The 18,774-nt window shown below is 41.1% G+C and overlaps 1 protein-coding gene across 2 annotated transcripts; it reads right to left on the minus strand.

Annotated features, from left to right (window-relative positions):
• Positions 1–46: 46 nt before the first annotated feature.
• unc119a2 (unc-119 lipid binding chaperone a2) lies at positions 47–18,186 on the minus strand. 2 transcript variants are annotated; one of them, XM_073479869.1, is made up of 5 exons: positions 17,879–18,186; positions 4,759–4,872; positions 3,392–3,482; positions 3,078–3,250; positions 47–2,634 (listed from the first exon to the last, which is right to left on the minus strand). In XM_073479869.1, exons 1-5 carry the CDS (start codon positions 18,135–18,137, stop codon positions 2,522–2,524), a joined length of 750 nt encoding a protein of 249 aa, XP_073335970.1. In that variant the 5' UTR covers positions 18,138–18,186; the 3' UTR covers positions 47–2,521. The 2 variants fall into 2 exon arrangements, with proteins under 2 accessions (XP_073335970.1, XP_073335969.1); XM_073479868.1 differs by having other exon boundaries at positions 3,392–3,491.
• Between the last annotated feature and the right edge of the window lie 588 nt (positions 18,187–18,774).

Raw genomic sequence — 18,774 nt, forward strand, 5'->3', positions numbered from 1 at the left:
GTGAGTGAGCGTCCTCTTTCTTTCACTGACAGTCAAGACACTGATATTTTCAAAAAAGTCCCATAAATCTTTATTTATTTCACTTTTCTTCAGTCACACCAACATTTTTGAATTGTCAAAAACTTTACATCAGTTCAAAATAATTTGTACATGAGTCACAATCGGTCATAAATACATCTGTTCTACAACATATCTGACATAACATTCAAGTCAGTCTGTTTTATCTCTGATTAAGAGTCCCCTCCTAGTCGTTTCACTGCTTTTAACACATTTTGTCTCTTTATTCGCTGTAACTCACAATCAACAACTTGTGCAGGCCCCAAAATCCAAAGTCCAAAGTCAGATTTTAATCACTTTGAGCCAATCGACCATATTCACATGGCGGCCATTTTCCTCTGACATCACGCTTGATTTTCACTCTCCATCATCTTTTCAGCTGCTGATCAATCAGGAAGGTGTGATATGATAACACTGTGTCAGATTACCTAGGTTTATAGGACCAAGAAAACAGCAGCATGACATAATCCCAGCATTTGAGCTTCCCACCCTGAGCGTGACATCAGAGGAAAATGGCTGCTGTGTGAATATGGACAAAGACAATCTGAGTTTTTTTTTGTTGTGTTGTTCTGACCACACAACAGGTGCATTCAAGCAATTTAATTTCAAGTGCTTGCATTTCTTCACAGACCTGGCTCAAGTAGTATTTGCAGTGTTTGTTTTAACACACTTTCTGCAGCGAAAGTAGAATCACTTAAGTAATCAAACACAGAGGCGCAACCGACTTTCAAGTGCATCAAATCAGACATTATTTGAAGATATGCTGAAAAAAAGAGCAATTTGGATGTTATTTGAGTCAGGTTGTGTCTTGTCGCAGACGGAGAGAAAGCAAACTGTGCATATTACACTTTAGAGGCATCCCAGGACAGTTCAGTCACTGATTCACTGTGTGATCTGTGTAATAAATGCCCTCAGATCAACACATTCAGGTCCTAACTCACTGGAATGTGTCAGAGCGACGACAATGAAATCGAAATGAGGCAGAAATCAGATTACACACAAACAAAAAAAGAAAAAAATACATGAGATTTAAGGGTGATTTATTCTTTTAAAGGCGCAATACGTAAGCATTGACCTCTGATTCACATACCAAACAAATAGGGATAGTAGATCACCAGAGTGACTGTTAACTGAAGCTGACTGTATTCTGTTAATACATCCCTGACTGTAGCTACTGGTAGCTTGTTAGCTCAGTTAGCCGTGCAGCTAGCTGGACGACCAGGGGAGTGTTGGCGTTTACATCACTAGCACAGGAGCTTTGAAGGTTTTTAGCCCTTGGGCTAGCTGGTTAGCATGCTAACTTCAGTAGATCTCTCGTCAACACTGTTATTTCTTCATTTCTTCACATTCTGTTGGTAACGTTAAAAAAAATCTTACATATTGCACCTTTAAACTTCTGCTACATTCCCAAATGTGACTGAATACATTTACAAATCCAATTTTTCCCTTTTTTCCCCTCTTATGAAGCAAAACTTTCACTTGGACACATACAGTTGAAGTTTTTAACGACTTCTTTATCACCTAAACAACGTAACATGAGGCTGGGAAAGTACAGTCGGTGCACAGATGACAAAGTACGTTTATATGGTCATATCAGATCAGCTCACGTTTACAAGTCGTCTTGTTGTTGGCTCTGTGGAGATTTTGTGCTTTGAGCAAAGACAATAAACACACACGCCCTACGGTTTAAATACAGGTCACACAACTTGAGAAATAAATAAGGAACAAAGGGATAAGAAACAGGAAATCTGATAAAATAAACATGGCTAACTACTGCCTACTGTGCTATCACGTTTTCTGGAGATCTATTTGACCAGTAATCATGCTTCAAACTGACACGCGGACACAGACAGACAACCATACAAAGTACAGGAACACACACACTCCATAAAGCACACACACACTCACTGAACCTTAGGAAATAACTTCCTCAGAACGGTTATTTAAGTCCTAAAAACACACGTTTTTAGATGCAAGTGTTGTTCCTAAAACCTACCATGTACAGGAATGAAAAAAATAATTTCTATCAGTATTTAAAGATACGAAGAGTTTTTTTGTCTTTTTTTCACTTCGTGACGTGGCTAGAGAGCGAAAACCATCTGATATTTCCTAAAAAGTTGCTGACTTGCTGGTTTATCATGTCACAAACACACTTTGTTACAGCGACGCCACAGCAAGCTGTGGACCGTGTGTCCGTGTGTGTGTTTGCGTGTACTCTGTACATGCTCTCACACACAGACACACACACACACACACACACAGATTTCAGTGGACACATCTGCATTTTTCTGGGTGGCATCCTCTCAGCCGGAGAAAGAGAGAGAAAGAGAGAAAGAGAGAGAGAGAGAGAGAGAGAGAGAGAGAGAGAGAGAGACTACTGGATTGACAGGATGTTAACCCCACCAGTGATCATCCCTCAGGTGAGTCCATTCATCCACCTGCCTCTCGAGTCAGCGCGTCGTCTCTACGTCCCGCCGTTGTACGAGTAGTCCGCCTTGTTGTGCATCACCAGCTTATTGTCCACAAAGTAGAAGCTGTCGGACTGCGTCTCGTACGGGTGCAGGATCATCTCTCTGACTGTGAGCAGACACAAAAATGACGTGAGACGCCTTCAAGAAACTCAAACCAAGTCCAGTTGCCTTTGAATAGCACTTAGATATAACACGACCTGGATGACTGAAATACTTCACCAACACTGTGAAGAGCATTTTTTAACTATTTCATGACATCCTTAAAGTGTTAAAGATACTATTTTGTGTGACTTGCAGGCAGGGTTAGGGTTAGTTGAAAAAGTAGTAAAAGTATTTCCCAGGAAAATGCTCTGGTGTAGAGGAAGCGATGACTGAACTGACAAAAAAACCCAACACTGCTTAAAGAAACTCCAACAGAAATATCCAGACATTTGGGATAAGACACACAAAATTAAATACAAATCCAACAACTGATACTTTAAGGTGGAGTCTGTGCCTTTGCTGTACATTATACAAAGCTGAAACTGCACCAATAAGCAGATTACTTACTGCTGTCCTCAGACAGAGGTGGGAATTCGTAGATGTGTTCACACGTGTTCTTGCTGCTGGGCATGCAGAAGCCGAACTCAAAGTCAAAACTCTTCAGCAGCTTCTCTCTGAAGTAATGTCTCTCGATCATCCTGAAGTTTTCTATCGGCATGTCTCCGACCGTAAACTCGACGCTGGAGGGCCGAAGACAGACAGGCAGAAAAATGTGAGTGATGTGGAGAAATCACAGGGGGCAGGACAAAGAGGGAGACAGAGGACACAGGTGACGGTAACGCTATCCTTGTAGGTAAAGATTCACACACGTTCTCACTTACGTGGCTCCAACTTGCCGCAGTCGGAGAAAAGCGGGGGTGAACTGGTAGCGGACAAAACGGCCAGCGTTTGGGTCGATATCCCTCTTCTCTCCTGCTTTGTCTAACGTAATGATCAGTTTGTGTGGGACAGGACAGAATCAAATGAAATGACATATTATTAGAGAAGGAGGTTTTTGCCTGACTGGGAACAACAACAACAACAACAAAAGACAGAATAAGTGACAGGTTTATATTCCAGGTCAAGTCTCTTTAATTTGAGGAAAATAAACACAGATTAATTTTCCTAATTTAACTACACAATTGTTGACATACAGTATATAGAATAACATCTTTCCGGTGTTAGTCTATATTCATTTTTAAGCCTGTACTTGTCAGCATTTTGATAAATTGGCACAATGAAAAGTATGCCGAATGAGCCATTTGCAGTTCCCGTTTACAGTTTATGTATGGATAAAACGACAGCTATCAAAGGATTACTTAAATGCTCAAGAAAACTAAAAAAACCTGCTGATTCTCTGTCTTTTTCTATGATTTCCCAGCAGATTCAGAGACGCTTAATCGCATTATGAGATAATGGTGTCTTCAGAAAGTCCCACCGAATCGAAAAATATGTGTATCATGTCTGCTTGTTTGGATTTACTTAGTTATGACTCAGAGGAGAGAGAAAGAGAGAAAAGTGTGATTTTTATGCAAATTGTGGCAAAGCACTTTAATTGCCTCCATGAGTTGTGCGTCACAGCTGCAGCTGACGGAGACGGACCAAACTGCATTAACAATGAAGTACCGGCATGCACCGGCAAGTTGCAGAGTGCAAGTTTATTTAGTGCTTAAAGCTTAATGTGAGTTAAAGTAAAGTGTTACTGATATTGTAGTGTTTCTTGGCTGCTTGTTAGAGTGATTAAGCAGTTTTCCTTTTTGGATCATGATGGGAATGTTTTTACTTACTTTAATTTTCTATACTTAAAATAAAAAAATCAAGAATAATCATCAGTGTGTCTTTTACAAGGATGTTTCTGCAGGTTGCTGGATTCGTTTAGTGGATGTGTGCATGAAGAAGCTTTAAAATCGTGTTGTGCTCACTGCATGTTTTCACGATAAATACATTTTTGTAGTGAACATATATGGACACAAGGAAACAATTCACCAAAACATTCTTAGGCCAGTCATAGTAAGTGTTGACTAAGTTGTTGTAGTGGTATCTGCAGTGCCATTTTGGATTTAAAGGTCAACGCGTGACGGCACCTTTGTTATTTGAATTGAGTTTGGAGTGTGTAAGTAAACTGCCACAGAGGTTTGCAGCCAAAAGTTCCCGGTCTTGCTTATTGCATTAAATGAAACAAATCCATAGCAGAAGTTGGGTGACTCGCCTGTAGATGGAGGTTTGGTGATTTCAAACAGCACTGTGCCGGTCTCCATGTCTCTGATCTTGAATCTGGTGAAATCAATGTTGAAAACGTTCTCCGCCGGGCTGCACAGATAATCTGAGACAGAGAGAGAAAGAGGGAGGAGAGTTACAGATTAGACTTAAAGTACTTGAACCAACAATATCATATAACTTAGAAGGATTGAACCTCGGTGATTTTTGAGACCTAAATGTGTTCGATTTTAACACTGATGAACTGATGCAGTTTGGTATATTTTGCAAAATGAACGTCCCCTAGAGGCAGGTTCAGTATATGCTTATGTTATAGATATTATTATATATTATATTTTCAAAGATGTATCACTGAAATTACAACTGAATAAACTGTTTTGATTGACATTTATTGTATGTGCGATGATTGGATAAAAATACCACTACTACTACATTTACTTTCTTATTCTTTCACAGATTTTTCTTTTTCCTTTATGGCACTCCGATGCATGGATGTGGGAACTAGGGGTGCTAAAACGAGGCTATTACATATGCTGAATTTACAAGGACACCCAAATAATTAAGAATTTGTTAGAAACAGCGCTTCACAAAGTTGATACAGTTTCTCCTTACTCAACAACAAAATTAAGCGATTTTTTAAGGGAGTCTGGAAAATTTCCCTCCCTCTTAATCTCCTTTCTGTAGATGACTGTAGCTGACTGCTTGAACCTATAATATGTTGATGTTCAAGTTTGCTGTCTGCTGTAGTGCAAAACGTTCTCAAATGGTTGTAAATGACTGTTAATAACAATCAGATAAATGTTATGCTGGCCGTTAAATGTATTACAAAAAACATTAATGTCGCACATCATTTACTACAAGGTCATTATATAGACTGACCCCAACTCTGACTGACTTCCTGCGTCCCTGCTCCTATGACCCCACAGGGTCAACACCAAGAAAAGCAAAAGTAAAATAGCCTGAAAACAGTAAACAAATTCTCTTAACACGCACTAGTTGCACTGCAGTCAGGAAGCTGTAATCTGGAGAGCTGCTTTGCCTTGAATCCTCTCCATGAACACTCAACAACAGTGGCTGACGGGGATGAATGATGGTATCTTAAAATGAAAATATTCACACAAATATATTCACATACCTCAAAACAAAAAAAGGCTCTGCAGCAGTCAACGAAACATTCAAGTAAACAATAAAAATATAAATTTGTTTCCTGCAGTTATGACTAATCGAACTTTCTGACAGCTAATATATTAGAAAGCTCCCTTTGAGCATTTTAAGTGGACACACACACACACACACACACACACACACACACACACACACACACACACACACACACACACACAGTAAGAAAGAGAAGTTATTTTTATTCCTCTAATCCTTCCTGCCCTCACCAGGCGGTGTCACTGCTTATCAGCCTTCCCCAGTGGAGCAGACACTTCCTGCCTGATCCGATGATGCCACAGGCCGGCATGTGTAACTGCAACATCTCTACATTATCTCCTCTGAGGTTCCCCGTGCTTCACATGAGCTCATATGATGTTGGTGGATGATAAATACATTTTAAAAAACTTACTTAGAATAACATTGTTTCATCACTGCAGGTCTGAGCAGCTTCATGCCATGACAATCTTTTAGCTCAATGTCTGTTTTTTTCTTCTTATTCGATGCTAACGGATCTGTCTCTGCATGTCCTCACACACACACACACACACACACACACACACACACTGTGTCCACTGAGAGTAAGACAGCCACATCTGTCTGCTCAGAGACGGCAGTAAAACAGTGCAGACATGGACGCCTATCAGTTCAGAGGGGGATAATTGAATCTCTAATGATGGCAGCTCTGACTGGCCAATAAACCCAGCAGCTGTTCTTCATGACACATCGACAGCCGCGGCTTCCCACTAATAAACATGACAACTTGATATTTCCAGATGTTACCATCAGCACCCAGCTGTGCTTTCATGCGTGTCATTGTTTCATTATTTCTATGTCTTTTCAGGTGCTATATTAAACATTTTTATTTATTTAATTATTTAATAACTTTTGAAAACAGACTTTCTATAACACTTCACAATTAAGGATAAAATGAAAAGACACATAAATTGGCGGTTCCAATGTCAATAAAAAAGTTAAAATTAATCAGACAACATGTGCCATGACCTTCACAGGCGCCAACTCTGCTGGGAACTACAGAAACATGCTGGTATTTTAACAATCTCTAGCAGCCAACATGACAAGGAAAATAATGGTAAACAGTGCACACTTCAGTACTGTGCACCTTTAGCTGTAGTTCCTAAATGTGAAATATGAATGAGATAATATGTAGGTCAGGATCATTCAGGATGAAAGTGTTTTCAGTCACCTGTCTGCTCTACTGTTTTTATTTCCTGTGGGATGTTTATTCCTACATTAATTCTCCCTGGAGGATTATTTACAACCCTCCCTGCAAGTTGTTGTTCATGTTTATGTATTCATGCTGCAGCACGCCTGAAGTAGAACCTCAGCCTGAAGTCACAGCATGTTGTCAACACCAGTTACTGTACGAGCTGAGGGCTCCTGACAGAGCTGATCTGATTCATTGAGACACTGTGATGCCTTTGCTCCTCTGTCAGTCTGAATGCTGAGGTCGGCTCTTCTCAACTCATCAGCTCCGTATAAAGCGCTGAACACACTGCTGTACAACACCTGGCCGGATTATGCCTTTTCCCCACTCATGAACTGGTATTTATAAAGGAAGAATATGGGGATGATTAATCATTCACCAATAATCAAGCAAAACAACAAACAAAGAAGGGCACAAAAATGTCAAAATGCATCTTGATACAAATTAAAAATACTTGCTTATCAAATATATAAAAATAAGATACAAAAACACAAACTGATGTCACTAGATTTCAGCCATTTATGAGCCTCAGGATAGGATTTTGTTGGGCCAGTTGTTGAATAATGAGTAGTAGTAAAATACAATCAACACTGCACCCAGATGTTTAATCCATTCACGGATAATTGTGTGGGTGGAAATGAAGCGTGTGCATGTGGCAACATATGAATCTCAATCCACAATTATTCACGTTTATAGAACAGAGACAGGCGCACACACAGCTTTAAAAATCGCACAAAAACAGAATGCGTACACATTTTTCTGTCTTTGTGCGAAGCCTACACACAGTAATTGTCTTGAATGTACACACACACGCGAAACAAACCGATAAACACCCTCAGCAGCCACACGATCTTAATTAATAATATTCAACATCTTTGGCTGCAAGGCGTGGGACCAATAAAAACAGGTCTACTTGTGTGTGCGTGTGTGTGAGCAGAGGGTACGTCTATACACATGTGTATAATATACTGTACCACAGCTGGTGTCCTTTTGCTAACCTAGTGCCAACAGTCACCTTTGAGCCTCTTAATGAAGTCCCATGAACACAATGAATTTGAATGAGAGGTTTTCTGTGTGTATGTGTGTGTGTGCTCTCACTTCGCCTCACAAAACCTGAGGTGTTGTTGTAAAATACACGCAGTCTGTTACCTCAGGTCACATTTACACACACACACACACACACACACACACACACACACACACACACACACACACACACACACACACACACACACACCCTTCTGAGGTTAACTTGCTGCTAGAAACTAATGAAGCCACAAACAGACTCCAGCTCATCTCATCACAGTCAGCTCTCCTTCTGGGCTGTGAGAGTAAACACATCCACACAGGCTCTCTGTGTATCTGTGTCTGTGTGTGCCTGTTTGTGTGTGCGTGAGTGTGTTTAGGACTGTTTTGACCCAAAGGCTGGTGAATTCAAAGTGTGCAGTGAAGTGTCAAGTCATGATGCGACACACTAAGTTAAAGCTGAGCCTGAAACAGGAAGCTCATCTGCAAACCACTTCTTCAATCTTAACCAACGTCAGCAGCTTTGAACAAAGTCGGGCCACGACTTCAGACTTCACTTCCTCATCACTTGACACGTTTCTACCTTCAGATCTTATCACCTTCACTTATAATGGTGACATATCTGTGTTCATGTCTTGTCTAATGGGTACAGTAGCAGCATGTCTTCTGGGGATATTTTGGTGCCTGTCTGCGCACATGAATGGCTTTCTGCACATTTTCTACAATGGATGTTGACACAGAACCTAAATTATACTAAAAGACGACACCCACCCCACCCACAGTATGTTCACCCTGCTGCCATCTGACAAAAAATACAGAAGTATCCGCTGCAATATTATCAGACTACGAAGCAGCTTCATTCCCCAGGCTGTGTGACTCCTGAACTCATCCTCAACAACAACACTCAACACTCCATAAATTAGATGTAGCAGGTCTCAAGGACTCTGTCATTATTTTGCTTGTTTAAAAAAATGACAAACAAATGTACTTTGTACCTTTCTGGAGGACTTTCTTGATGCTCATTCATTCACAACCCTCTCACTGACTAAACTGGCTGGGCGTTTGCTCCTTTAGTTAAACCAACCAGATTTTTCCACGATTTAAAGGTGCAACATGTAAGAATTGGCCAGCCGTCAAATTCATACTCCAAACAAATAGGGGGCAGAAGATCACCGGAGTAAATGCTGCTAACTCTAGCTGCCTTCAGTCTCCCCTGATTGAAATACTGTATGTAAATGATAAAAGCGACATCATCACACTTTGAGGCCTAAAGTTACAGCAAAGATGAATCATTTACAGCTGTCAACTCAAAGAGCAGAACACAGAGAGAACAAGACACATCAGAGAATTAATCAAACTTTCAATCCTGCTCTGTTCTGTCATCTTTCCGCTGACATCCTTCCTGTCCACTTATGCAGATGTGTCAGGACTCACCAGTTTACAGCCAGAGCCACAGTTCAACAGAAACTGTACCACCTGACCTAGATTCAGCCAAAATAAACAGTCCTGCGCTCGTTTTAGCAGTTCACCCAGATAACGGTGGGACAGGACGGATCTTAGGAACCTTTCAGTCGGATGATTTAAGATCACTGCCACATGAAACCATATTAAAGGCTTATGAACACAACATGCATGCTGGCGAAAATTACAGCTGACAGTCATAATGGGATCTAGTTCGGACTGTCCCACTTGTGCTGCTGACTGAAGTTTTCACCTCACTGCATTTAGGATACATTTTCTGAATGATGTAAGTTTTATTTACAGTCTGGGCTTATCAAGCGATGTACAACATGAAAGTGAAAGAAGTTGGCATTCGTCAGGTTGAAATGAGCAATGCGCAACAAGTTTGGTCAGTTCAGAGACTTTGATGAACACTCATACATACTCATACTTTTTCTTAAAAGAAAAAGTAAAGGATTTATGATAAGAATGTTTGCGTTTCAGTTTAGCGATTACACACACCTCTCTCAGGTTTGTTTCAGCTGCAGGTTACTTTATTTTTCCCAGCATGAACGACTCCATTCATCCCACATGAGCTACAAGCTTCCCTTCAGCTCAGTAAGTGCTTCTCTACCATATACAACAGTCATCTTCTATACGGCTGGACCTCTGCCACTTCTCTGGCATGGAGCCGTCTGTCCTATTAGCATGGAAAACATTTTGTCTCCTGCCCACCCTCTTGCTCACCTCACAGCGGCAGGTTCAAGAGCATCACACGTGGACAGAAACACGGCTGATTTCCACTCATCGTGTCTCAACGAGGGTCCTCAGACTCTCTCACAGGCGCTAACATGTAATTCTCATTGCAATGTGACAATCGCGACGCTGCTATAAGTACACGTCATGAAAGCACCAGTGTGTGTGCACCGTGATTCATTATTTTATGTATAATATATAAACAAGCTGGTGAGAAAAGTCAGAGAGAAAAAGCAGAAAAAACATGGCAGGACATAAATGTTTTATTAGCCACATTTTTATGTATATTTGAGTCTCTCGAACTCTGATTTCACTATTTTTATATTCAAGCGCAATATATTTTCGTTGTCTTTGATTTTATTCAAGTTTTTATTTATTTACAGGATCCTTGACACAACCAGCTACAAAGAGAGCCATGCCGACAACGTTTTGAAATATTGATTTCAGTTTTTAAAAATCCAGCATTGGCTGAGCACTACAGAGTACGAAAAAACAAGGCCACTATCTGATAAACCATACAGTAAAACACAATGATGAAAATATTAAATGAAGGGCCCTGCTTTGGTCTGTCTTAGTAAAAGGGGATCTACCGGTTAGGTGGGAGGAGGAAGGCACTTGGGTCCAGCACAGCTCACATCGTCTAATCCGGTTTAGTTTCTTGTATGAAGGCAAATCCAACTAATCACTGGAGGGAGGGAGCAGGGTTGAAGCAGTGAGGGGAAGGAAGAAGATGGGGATGAAACGGCGGTAGCTAAAGTGCGTGTAACCTCCCTAACATTTGGTTTACATGAAATTTGCCAAATTACAGGAGGAAGAGATGCGATTTCATCATCATTTTACAACTTTTTTAATTAGTGTGAGAGCCAGAGGAAGATTAAAATGCAGAAGATTGTTTTTGAATCAATATGGTGATGATACGGAAAAGTAGCCAAAGTAGCAGCGTGGCTCTGCTGATGGCAGTGGCAACTAGATGGGCACTCAGTAGAGTGCATACCTCCGCCAAGGCCCAACACTCCCCTTTAATTCAATCAGGTCTGATCCATATTTAAATCTGCGAGTACCAGATTTTTATTTGGATGTACTCGCTCATAGATACCAGCCACCTAAATAAACCTGAATTTTTTTCATCAAGATCCATGTATTACTCCCTGAGAAATTAATGAAAAATGTAGCAAAAGACCCTGAAGAGAAGGAAAAATTCCTGTATCCAACCCTTTATCCAAAACTGCACCATTCTGGACTGAGACCCATCCTTCATCTAAGTTTCACTGAAATCCATTCAGTAGTTTTTGTGTAATCCTGCTGACAAACCAACAAACAGACATGGGTGAAAACATAACCTCCTCGGCAGAGGTAATTAGCACGGACCTCCCATCATGATATATGGTAAACATTATACTGTACCTGCTAAAAATCAGCAGGTTAACATTGTCAAGCGTGTTAGAATTCGGGGTGGGAATCAGAGTAATTCACGATACGATATGATTCACCACACGTTGCCCACGATAACGACAGTATCACGATACAGTGATTCTGCAGTAATCGATACATTGCAAGACAATCATCTAATGATATATCATAATATCTATCAAACTTAAGAATACTAAATACACAAAATGTACAGAGTCTTCGTTTAGTGCCTCTTTATCACACACACTGACTGCAACCTGTCCGCATGTTTTAATAAAACATCCCTTTTGGCGCCAGCGTATCGATAATTGTATCTCAAGAGGAAGTTTATCAATATTTAATCCCACTCATAGTTAGCATGCTGATGTTGGCATTACTGAAGCAGCACTGTGCTTCTAGTACAGTCTCAAAGAGCTGTTAGTGTAACTAGACTAAAAATCTTTGCATGTTTTACCAAGCTTCTGCTCAAAGATCAAGAGTTTGAGGTCAACTACCTATGTCTTGAAAAGGATAACTGGTGAAGCGTTTTATTCATTGTTATATAAGTTATATAACAATCAACACCACAAAATGTTGCCTTCATTCATTATAAAAGGACTTCAGTCACCATGTCCTCAACACATGAATAAGTGTTGAACAAAGTTGCAAAGTTAAGTTACTTTTTAAATATCCAAAAACTCTTGACTTGAATGCAGCAAGGTAACTATGTTTGGGCATTATTAGTGTACAATAAAGGTAAATGAATGACACTTAAGTTTTAAGTTTGGATCATTTAAGATGATGCATGGTCCCCTGATGCAACTGAGGTACAAGATTATTTAATTCTGTAAAAATGTAGACATTAAGTCTATCGGAAACTTGTTGTTTCTATAACGTCTTGGGTTTTTGTTGGCTGAAATTCAGTTCAGTGTAGAACAAACTTGATGTGTTGAAGTTTGAAAGCATGCCGGTGTAGAGAAGTAACACATCTGCCCTACTGACCTGATTTCACCTGTTGATGACCGCAGCGTCATGGCAACAGTGCTGTGATAAAAATAATGATGGTTTTTAAAATCAGGGACAGTGACTTTCAATGTAGAACTGCAGCTCACAGCAGTTAGACATCAGACTTACGTTTTACACATCTTGCAGTTTTCCTTCGTTTCCTATCAACAGAGGATTAAAAATGTTGTGTGAACGATCAAATTAGGGGGAAAGAAGGCTCTGAAATTATCTGAGTTCTCTGTTGTCTTTGTAATAATGAGAGGCAATATCTGTGTTGGACCTTCCCTTATTATATGACACATCTGTGTCATCTTACAGTGATCTTGACAAGCAAATAATCTGGTTTCATCACCTGACAACACATTTAACTTCTCAGTACAGAGCGTTTAACTGCATCACATCTGCAGCAGCACGCAGCTAAAAGAGCCCGACAGCACTTTGAGTCTGAGTGGGTTATTTTAGCTCTGGATGCTTAACAGACCTTGTGGGTTGTAAAACAGAGTTTATGCTCACAGATCACTCAGCTATTTAGCTTTCACACCAAAGACCTCACCAGTCACAGGCCGGTTCACACAGTTGTGTTTTATGCTTCTGACACAAAAATACATCTCTCCACTGATGTATCATCTCTAAAGCTGTGAAACTGCATCAGTGACCTCTCAGATAAGACTACATTTAGCACCGAAGTTGAGGTTCTGAGCTAAATTTCTGTCATATATTTTAGAAATTGACACTGAGCAGAAGCAAAGCTATGTTTAAACACCTGTTAACACACATACCGTAGCTACAAAATACACTTATGCCTGACTGACTGGTATGTGCCTGTTAAAATTGTATATAGGAACACCTTTGACAAGAAAATACTGCTAGCAACGCTCGCAACAAATCATTTACACTTCAAGTTAAACTTGCTAAAACTAACTGAGAGTTAAATCAAAAGTACTAAAAGTAGCAAAAACATGTTTAAAACTTGATTACCACTTCATCTTCTCCTTTTACTATACAACCAGTCCTCTACCTCACCTGTTATTTTCCCATGGCGGGACACAGGAACCACTATTTTCATTAGCAATGAATCTGATAATTACATAAAATGTCAACTTGTTTTGTCTGACCAACAATCTGAAACCTCCAAATATTCAATTGACTACAATGTAAGACAGAAACAAGCAGCAGATCACATTTCAGAAGCTGCAACCAGAGAGTTTTGGGAATTTCTGCTAGAAAAATTTGTTCTCTAGAATCAAAATTATTGCAAATTAATTAAAAAAAAAAAGATTTCCCAACTCAAGACATGAAACCAGAAGGTTTTTTTAGATTACTTTTAAACTTTTCGGATTAAACGATGGATTTATCTTATCTTCACTCCTGTTTATCAACCTGACTGCAGCAGCGATCCGTGGAGCTGAAATTTGTTCGCCGACTTCTCTATCTATGAAACACACCGTTACCTTGACTTTTGGATTTCCCTGGGTTTGTACATTGTTGGAAACATTTGGTATAATGTTAAGTAGACAGCACAAATCAAACTGAAGCAAACTGTTTGTTCTATCCTTAAAAGAAACAAGTGTCTGTAGAGGAGCCTTTCTGTTTCCACACTGATACGACAGATTAAGATTCAGTTAAGAACATAAGTTTGGATCAGATCAGTCAACGGAGCAGAAAGCCAGTTCTGTCTAATCTTTATCAATCTCAGCAGCTTGCTTTGATTACCAGACTGATGGAGCACAAAATGATTCGTGGCATTTTGAATCACTTTTAAGTCACTTTTCTAAGAACATATCTGAGAACAGATGTCTCAGTGTGACGTCTGTGATCCAAGCAACAACCACTGTGTACTAAAAAAAAGAGTTTTTGACTTTTTTGACTCAGGATTGTCATCAAGTCAGAGCTGAGCTGTGCTGAGTATTGTTGGTTGTGTATCATCCTCACTTAGAGAGGGAATGAATTTCAGCCACTTGAGAGCGTGCCGCAGCAGCGGCGGCATGAAAAACAGAGACAGACGAGTCACAAAACAACACAGGGACTTGAGAAGGAGGGAGAGCTGTGGTTGTTTCCTGCTTTTTTTGACCGCAAGTAACAGTGTCAAGCAAGTGTGTGTGTGTGTACATATGTTCTGTGTAACTCATCAAGTGACAGCACATCTACACTGTTAAACAGGTGAGCAGAGAAGAGTCGAGGAGGAAGTGTGTGGGAGAACAGAGAGCACGCTCCGCTGCCTGTAACCACGGGGAGATGCTTCACGTTGCCGTAGTGATTCAAGCGTGTATCCATGTTGCTGTGGTGATTCACACATGCCTCCTCTTGCCTCGAGCGATGACGCTGCGAGGTAGGAAAGTGAGAGTTTCCAAGACCATAACAAGGTCCAGCGTGGGAGACGGAGTCATTATGTTCCAGCACGCGTCGCTGTGCAGCTGGACAACGATCCCTCACTCGGGGGGGGGGATCACTAACGAAAGACTTAGAGGTGAAACACTCACACGTTCCTCTGCTCCCGTTAAAGGACAATTAAAGAAACTACCAGACTTTACAGTGACAGTCAGTGAAAGAGGAAGCCGAGCCAAAGGATGTTCCCACAGCTCTTCCTCTCTTCAGTAAGCTGTGATTATGCTGGACAGGACAAGCTACATCTCGTTCCTCATCACGACTTCCTGTTTTATCTCGAGCTACAAAGTAATAAAAATAAGGAATAAACGAGAAGATGAAAAATATGATTTGAGCGAACGTATCCTTGCTTGCTAATGACGTCTCCCAGTCACATGCGCAAGTGTGTCCACTAAGGACGCTGACAGATTCTGCTTCAGTACATGCATAAATAAAGAAAAATATGTGCCTGAACACTTTTTAAATAGCTGGGAGAAAATCCAACACAGTGTTCGTATGTCATCCCTGTAACCGTGTTGTGTAAGTAAGTAAGGTATTATACCGGCCTTTAAATAGTCAAATGCCCTGCTGGGCCACCTGTTAGCTAACTACTGGTTTAAGACCTGAGTTGGTGATAGATGTAGGCGTTCTTGTGCACATAAGAGCTTCCTGGCTGCGATCCCTCCCTGGGTTTCTCTATAAGAGGCTTGGTTGAGATTTACAGGTGTGACATAATTAAAAAACAACTTCATTAAGTAATCAGCAGCTTTTTTGTTGCGACATTATGAACGAGCAAAGTTAGCTAGTTATGAGACTTGTCACAAGCGGGAGATGAGGCCTTTTGCACCGAAAATGTAGCAGCTCTACTTGAGTTTTAAGACTTTTCCTCAACATTACTTTGAGAGATGTGTTGAGGTGTACAGAAAATGGAAATTACTGTGTTGTCACAGGAAGACTTCACATTTAAAAGGACCAAAATTCACTAGATCTCCAATCTGCAAATCTCTACTCTGACATTAAAGAAAATCAAAAATGAACTAAAAGCAGTTTTGATATTAAGATGTCTATGTACTGTGTTGCAGAGATATCCACAGAACTTAGCATGCTAACCTGCTAGCCTCGGCCCCTCTCGATCCAAAGCCCCTGTGCTAGCCGTGTAAACACTACGCTCCCCTGGTCACCGACCTCCCGGTCTGAACCATTAACTCCACGGCTCACTGAGCTAACTAGCTAATGGCAGCTACAGCTACTCTGGTGACATGCTGCCTCATTTTTGCTTTGAGTATTGAGGTGGCTAATTTTTAGTACTCAACTATTACATATTAAGTATAATATATTTCAGTGGTAGAATGTGAAAGAACACAACTCAATCGCCAGAATATATGTTGGCAATGAATGTTTCTGCGTTTCTTTAAGTTCAGTTTTTAATTTTATCTTGTGACATAATCATGTTGATGGTACAGTGTCTTGTAATAGGGTGAGTGGTATCTCTGTCTCAGCCACTCGGCCCCCCATCACTTGTTTCTGCACTATGTAAGTTCGGTGGGAGGGAAGGATCACAACGTTACATACATAATTACCACAACATATACGTTTTCAACACATAACATTGATATGAAGTAATGAGTTTTGTTTGTAGTTAGCACCTACATTACATCTGATGAATTGTTACAGACCTGGGATTTACAACAGTGGTGTTGCACTCAGAAACTGTGGGGTCATTATTTCTACATAATGTTGCTTTAAGTGGCAACATTTTATCCTGACAACTTAAGTACTGTACTTTTTGTTGTTGTTGTTCTGTTACAGATTACACTACTCAACAACAACACAAATAATGTAGTTAGCTCAACTAACTGCAGCACTAAAATGCTACTTACACATGAATTAATCAGTCATAGTAAAGAAACAATAGAATATATAACTACATAACAGTCACAGGGGCTGTTTTTGTGCAAAACAAATACTTTTACTTTTGTTATTTTAAGTAAGTTTTGCTGATAACATTTCTGCGCTTTTACTTGGATTTCGAACGCAAGACTTTTAATTGTAATTTACTTTAACATTGTGGTATTGCTGTATATTTTGCACTTACTTGACGGACATTATTGCTATTTTTACTTAAGTAAAGTAAAACCACTGATGAAATAACAAACTCAAACTCCAACTCAGCGTTTGAAGAACAGTTCAGCTGAGTTAAAAAGGGTCTTTTACATATCAGCATAAAAAACAAAAAACAAACTGAGATTTTAGATTACAAACAGAGCAGTGACCGCTCAAAATAATAATAAAAGCCATCAAGTGAAACACTAAATAATCCAAATATCCCATGGAGAACTGAATATGAACTCATGCCAAGGAAGCACATTCAGGCTGTTTTGAGGTTGACCCCTCGGTCACCCCATCACCTCACTCTGCACCTTTCTACTCAGATAAAATCACCCTGAAGTGAACCCATTCTCGTTTTGCAGCCTTCAGACTGCACACATGGTGTTTCATCACTCACCACCTCCATGACTGTGTGCTAAACTTAACCACCTCCACAGGTCCCAGGGCTCCTGAGATGGATGTCTGATGCACATCTGCAGACAGGCTGATGCTCTATCATGTGTTTAAATTAGAGTAGGGCCTGTGTACATTACATAAATATAAGGGGACACGGTAATGACGTGATGCATGACTCATAGAGGAGCTGGAATATTTTCAGCACCTTTGTCACTCAACACAGCAGCAGTGAACTTACTCTCTGTGATCTTCTGCAAGCCCAGAACATCCTCCGGAGTGATGACCGCGCTGGCGAGCAGGTCCTCCTCCGTGGTCACCGGGACTCCCACGTCGGTCGAGTTGCAGCCTTTCTTCACTTTCATCGCCGCCGTTTGCTTCGGGCTGCCGGTGCTGCTGCTGTCTGTGCCTCCGGTGTCTCTGCCTGGATTATTACCGGCAGGCTTCTTAGCGCTTGATGGGTCCTGGCTGTTGCCTCTGCTGGTACAAGAATAGCTCATTCTCCGCTCCTCCTCCTCCCCCTCTCCTAACCCAGGGCTTCCAAGATACAAAAACAGTTGCCTCCCTCTCTCTCTCCCTCCCTCCCTCCCTCACCGAAGGATGCACAGTTGCTGTCTGTTATCCGGTGCTTAATTCAAATCCGCTTCGTCTTTATGAGCCCGCAGTCTGTCCTCCGCATGCAGACGGCCCCGGCTCTCCTCGGCAGGGCGCAGTGTGCGGACGCAGAGCGGGCTCCTCTCCGCTGCTCCTCTGGCGCAGCTGCTCTCTCAGACGCTGTTTCGCGTGTGTCAAGTGAAGCTAGAAGTCTGTGGGAAATAATCTGCTGGGTTTGAAATTGAAAAAGAGGCGGCAGATGGCCGCTGCTGTCAAGGAGGAGGGGAGGTGAGGGGAGGGGAGGGGAGGGGGGAGTCTCAGACGCAACCGACGAATGCGCGTCCCATCAGGCCTGTTTGGTCTGTTTAGTCTGACCCGTGAGCACAATAAGGTGAAGTTACTTACAAACAGGACTGACCCTGCGTCTGTCTTCCAGCTGTAGTGTCAGCAAACTTTCAGTCCCAAGAGGGACTGGAGCACACTGACTGACCTGCAGCCTTCAACTGTGACTCTGAAGAGTTCAACTGGACAAACACAATGAGG

The sequence above is a fragment of the Pagrus major genome, chromosome 13, assembly GCF_040436345.1.
Source record: "Pagrus major chromosome 13, Pma_NU_1.0".
Taxonomy (NCBI): domain Eukaryota; kingdom Metazoa; phylum Chordata; class Actinopteri; order Spariformes; family Sparidae; genus Pagrus; species Pagrus major.